Raw genomic sequence first — 4675 nt, forward strand, 5'->3', positions numbered from 1 at the left:
CTCTTAAGCTTATCATAATTTGGAAATTCGATAAACGAGTACCTGGCCTCTTAGTGGAAAAATCAAATCTAGCAATAAACAGACACTCAAAATGCAACTCCTGAGTAACTAGATAATGTAAACCCTCATTAACAAGAACACCGTGAGAATAACCGATATGAAGATAGTATGGGATACCTTCGATACATCTCCAAGATTTATCATTGAAACTATAAACTTGAGCTTTATACATGGTCAAGTTCAGGTCGGGTTACAGGTCACTAGTTTCACCCCATTGTCCGGGTACAAGTTGGGTTCAGATCATTGCCGGTTCAAGTCGAGTTCTCGGGTCGGGTCAGTTTTTGACAGCTCTAGTGTATTACACAAATTATACTTTGGCACCTGTATTAGTTTATCAAGTAGGTAAAGTTAACACAAAGCTAGAAGACGGAACCCAAACACTAACCAGAAAGAAGAGAATAGAAATGGTGCAACCACCGTACGAGCCGTACTACCTCCACCAAAACCGCCAGCAACCACCGGAATACTACTTCCACCACAACATCACAGAAACTATAAACCCTAATTTGAATGATTTCATCTCTAATTCCAGTGGTATTAGCAGCACCCCCATTATCCCAATTCACATTCCCAAATCACAGCGTCATATCAATACCCTTTTCGTCTCCGGCCTCCCTGACGATGTCATGCCTCGCGAAATTCACAATCTTTTCCGTCGTCGTCCTGGCTTCGATTCTTGTCAGCTCAAGTTCACTGGCCGCGGCAATCAAGTTTGCCCCAACCCCTTTATTCTCTATTGCATTTTTCTATAATTATTATTGATAATTTTCTATGTTTTGTTTGGTTGATGCAAATGATAAGTTTAATTTCTGGCTTTATTTTATGTTTTGGGTTTTTCAATTCACTGAATTGGGTTGTTATTCATATTAGATTATGTTTCTGTATGCAGGTAGTTGCATTTGTGACATTTTATAACCATCAATCAGCTGTGCTGGCATTACAAGCCTTAGATGTAAGCATATTTAATCAAAATGTTTCATCTTTTTTATGAGTATTGCTGTGAGTAGTGAAAATGTTTCATCTTTATGAGTATTGCTGTGAGTCCACGAGTAGAGTTATAAGGAAAAGTGTTTTTCTATTTTGATCAATTGTATAAATTGTTTATGTCATTATGTGCTAATTTGATGCCATAGTACTAGTATAATGTCATGCTTGGAACGAGGGGAATGGATTCGAGTTGGATACCAATGCCCGTGTACGGGTTGGTATTAAGGGGTCGTGGTGTGGTTCTATTTGAGGGACAAGGGGTGTAGTGGAGTTAGTGCTATGAATTAATCGTGGATTTGTTGTATTTATCAAGATCATCAACAATTTTAACAGTTATTGGCTCTTGCAAAACTCCAGTACCTACTATTGCATACATGATTTAGTAATGCTTAATCCTTTTCCTTTGCAACAGTAATCTGTATACATTATGTTTCCAATGTTTAGGGTATTAAGTTTGATCCACAAACTGGATCAGTTCTGCATATTGAATTGGCTAGATCAAACTCAAGGCGAAAACATAAACCAGGTGCATGCTTTATCCCCAACAGACACTTTCATTTTATTTGTTATAGTGTATCTCAATGTAGCTTTACTTCATTTCTTCTTACTTCATGAATTATACCTTTCTATTTAAGGTAGTGGACCTTATGTTGTGATCGATAAAAGGAAAAAATCTGCAGATGATGCTGAAGATACATCAAGTGATGATGGTACTCTCTATTCTTTTATGCAACTGACAATTTGAGTTTTGATAGGCAATCATGTTCATTATTGCAGCTACCCATTTCAGCATTGTCTTCCTTTTTGCTTTTTATTCTATTGTTTTTATCTCTGCTTAATGTTTTTAAAATAAGCCAGCTATAGGTTCCAATTGACTATGACCAGGAATATTGATATGAATGTAACCATTGTTTTTCATGCAGGTGATAATGAGTCTGATCAGAGTGAAGACCCTGACTCTTCCAACAATAATACACAGTCCACTGTGAAAAGGTTTGTAACTTGGAACATGATAATTTCTTTTTTTTAAAGAGCTACGTTTCAGAATGCCCCTGTTTGCTTTTCTTCATACATCATACCCACCAGTATTCTAAAAGTAGTATGTGCCTATTTATACACGAGCTTAAATGTTTGCTTGAGCATGTCGTGTGTTTGTGTATGTGCATGCATGTGTGTGCAATTGTGCATGTATGGTGTTGTTTATCTCGTTATTGAGTGAACTTCTAACACCGTGTATGATGTTGTACAGTGAGGAGGACATGAAACTTGGTGGCACTGTGGCTGCAGCAAATGTTGGTGATTGATTCCATAACCTGTTTCTTTGTTACTCCTATCATTAAATTACAGGCTACACAATTTTATGTTGAGTTCTCTCAAAATAATAGGCCCTTATATTGGTTGATACGTTTAACCCTCAACTTGTCCATATTATCATCAGTGATATAACAGAACACCCTGAAGAGTTATACCATGTGTTGTGGTGAAGTTATAAATTTCAAAGGGTAGTTTTCAATTCTATGACATCATACCAAATGTGACCTCGTATTTAGAGATGGAGGGAGTAGTTTTTACCTATAAGCCAGGAAGTTTCTTTGAAGGCTGAACTTTGAAAAGACTACGTACTTCGTATATATTATATTGTTGTTTTAGCTGAATATAGGAATTCATGCCTTTCATTGGTATAGGCTGCATGACTGCATCAGACCCTAGATCTTGATCTAGCTTACATAATTACATGGACCCTGTGTCAGTGAAACTGTGGATATGACTGACTGTGTGTCACCTGATCCTTATGAGTCTAATAACCAACTACGAGTTTATTTGTTAATAGCATATTTTGAGGTGCCTTGTTTCCACCTTAGCTTTGTACAGATTATGTTTTTAAATAGATAAATTTAGATAAGGGCTAGTAATATGGATGGTGTTGAATTAGAGTATCTGTACCTGGAACCCAGGTGATTAGAACGAAGCCTAGTTCTATTGTCCTGATCATACTGCTTTAGTCTGATGTGTTTAAATTACAGTTCCGTTTTGTTCGACAAACTCGAGGTGCATTTCAGTGTACTTTTGTTTTAGATTTATCTTTTGTTCTTGAACCATGTCTGCAGGAGCAGAAAGAAAAGGCCTCTCAAGGTGATCTAAGGCCATGCTCCACCTTGTTTATTGCTAATTTAGGGCCTAACTGCACTGAGGATGAACTTAGACAAGCACTTTCTCAGTAAGTGAGCCTCGATTTCTTGAGCCTAGTTCTTTCTATATCCCTCGTCACTCATCAGTGCATTTACTTTTTTTGCTTTCCTTATGATATGTTTAGATATTCTGGATTCAATGGGCTGAAGCTGCGAGCTAGAGGTGGCATGCCAGTTGCATTTGCGGATTATGAGGTATTATAGGCACATTTATATCTATGCAGCCAATGTTACATTAGTTATTCAGAGCCTATAGCATTACTAAATATATATAACATCTGGCGAAGATGAAGCATTCTCTCCTTCAGTCAGAATTGGATCTTACCCGTTTATTATTACAAGATTGTTTCAGTGGCCTTTTCAAATTCTATAATTTTTGTTTTTCATTTTGTTAGTCATTTTCTTATTCTTTCTTTCTCCCATTCTGCTGTACATTCCATTACTTTTGTGGCTGTATACTTGTATAAATGAAAGAAACTAACCACAAGGTTTGTTAAATGTCATGCTTGTCCTACTCTATTCAGGAAGTAGAACAAGCTACTCATGCAATGCAAGCACTTCAGGACAGCACGTTGCCGTCTTCAGACAGGGGTGGCATGCACATCGAGTATTCTTCCATCTAATACCTCATATCCATTATTCTACTTTAGTCACCTGATGATTATGCAATCTAATTAAAATTTCAACTTTTTATTTTCAATGTTTTTCCAGGTATGCTAGGTCTAAAATGAGGAAGCCGTAGGCAAAGAAACATCCGGATATACGTGCGATTATTGTTCGGGTATAGTGCTTCTTAAGTGCATTGTTGTAAGCAATGGCAGATGCTTCATCTGTAGTTGTCCCTTTCCACCTTGAGTACTCTGTACTAGATGTAAGCCCGTGCGATGCACGGTTTTTAAATATTTCATTTTTGTATATTTTTTTTTTTTTAATTTCTTAATTTTTTTGTTTTTTATTTTCTATTCTATTATTTTAACATTAATTTAAGATAACATATTTTGTTAAGTTTTAAATTATTCTTATTCAAATTTTACGTATATAGAACTTGAATTTATAAATTGAAATAAATATTATCTCATTCATCGGATAGTTAGATAAAATCATTAAATCAAAATATATTTTTTAATTTCTAATTATTTGTTAAAATAATATAAATTCTAATGTAAAATATAATATAATAGATAATTTTTGTTTTTTTTCATTATTTAAATCTTAAATTACTATTTTTTGTTTTCAATTCTCAAATTTCATTAGTTAATTTTTTCTTAAATGGCGACTGAAAATTTAAATTCTAAATTAATATATAAATCTAATTTTTCATTGGTCGAAATATTACTTTTGCTTATGTGGCGTGCGATGCACGAATTTTTATATACATTTTGTATACAAATATTTTTTTGGTAATATCTTAATTGTTTTCTTGCATTATAAGTTTTAAA

General features: G+C 34.7%; 1 protein-coding gene across 1 annotated transcript; it reads left to right on the plus strand.

Annotated features, from left to right (window-relative positions):
• Window positions 1-385: 385 nt before the first annotated feature.
• Window positions 386-4228, plus strand: LOC145618183 (uncharacterized). Its single transcript, XM_081672970.1, has 10 exons — window positions 386-770; window positions 950-1012; window positions 1492-1573; window positions 1683-1757; window positions 1971-2040; window positions 2297-2339; window positions 3156-3265; window positions 3362-3431; window positions 3761-3843; window positions 3948-4228. Exons 1-10 carry the CDS (start codon window positions 465-467, stop codon window positions 3976-3978), a joined length of 933 nt encoding a protein of 310 aa, XP_081529096.1. The 5' UTR covers window positions 386-464; the 3' UTR covers window positions 3979-4228.
• The last annotated feature ends 447 nt before the right edge of the window (window positions 4229-4675 follow it).

The sequence above is a fragment of the Chenopodium album genome, chromosome 26 (genome assembly GCF_948465745.1).
Source record: "Chenopodium album chromosome 26, dcCheAlbu1.1, whole genome shotgun sequence".
NCBI lineage: Eukaryota > Viridiplantae > Streptophyta > Magnoliopsida > Caryophyllales > Amaranthaceae > Chenopodium > Chenopodium album.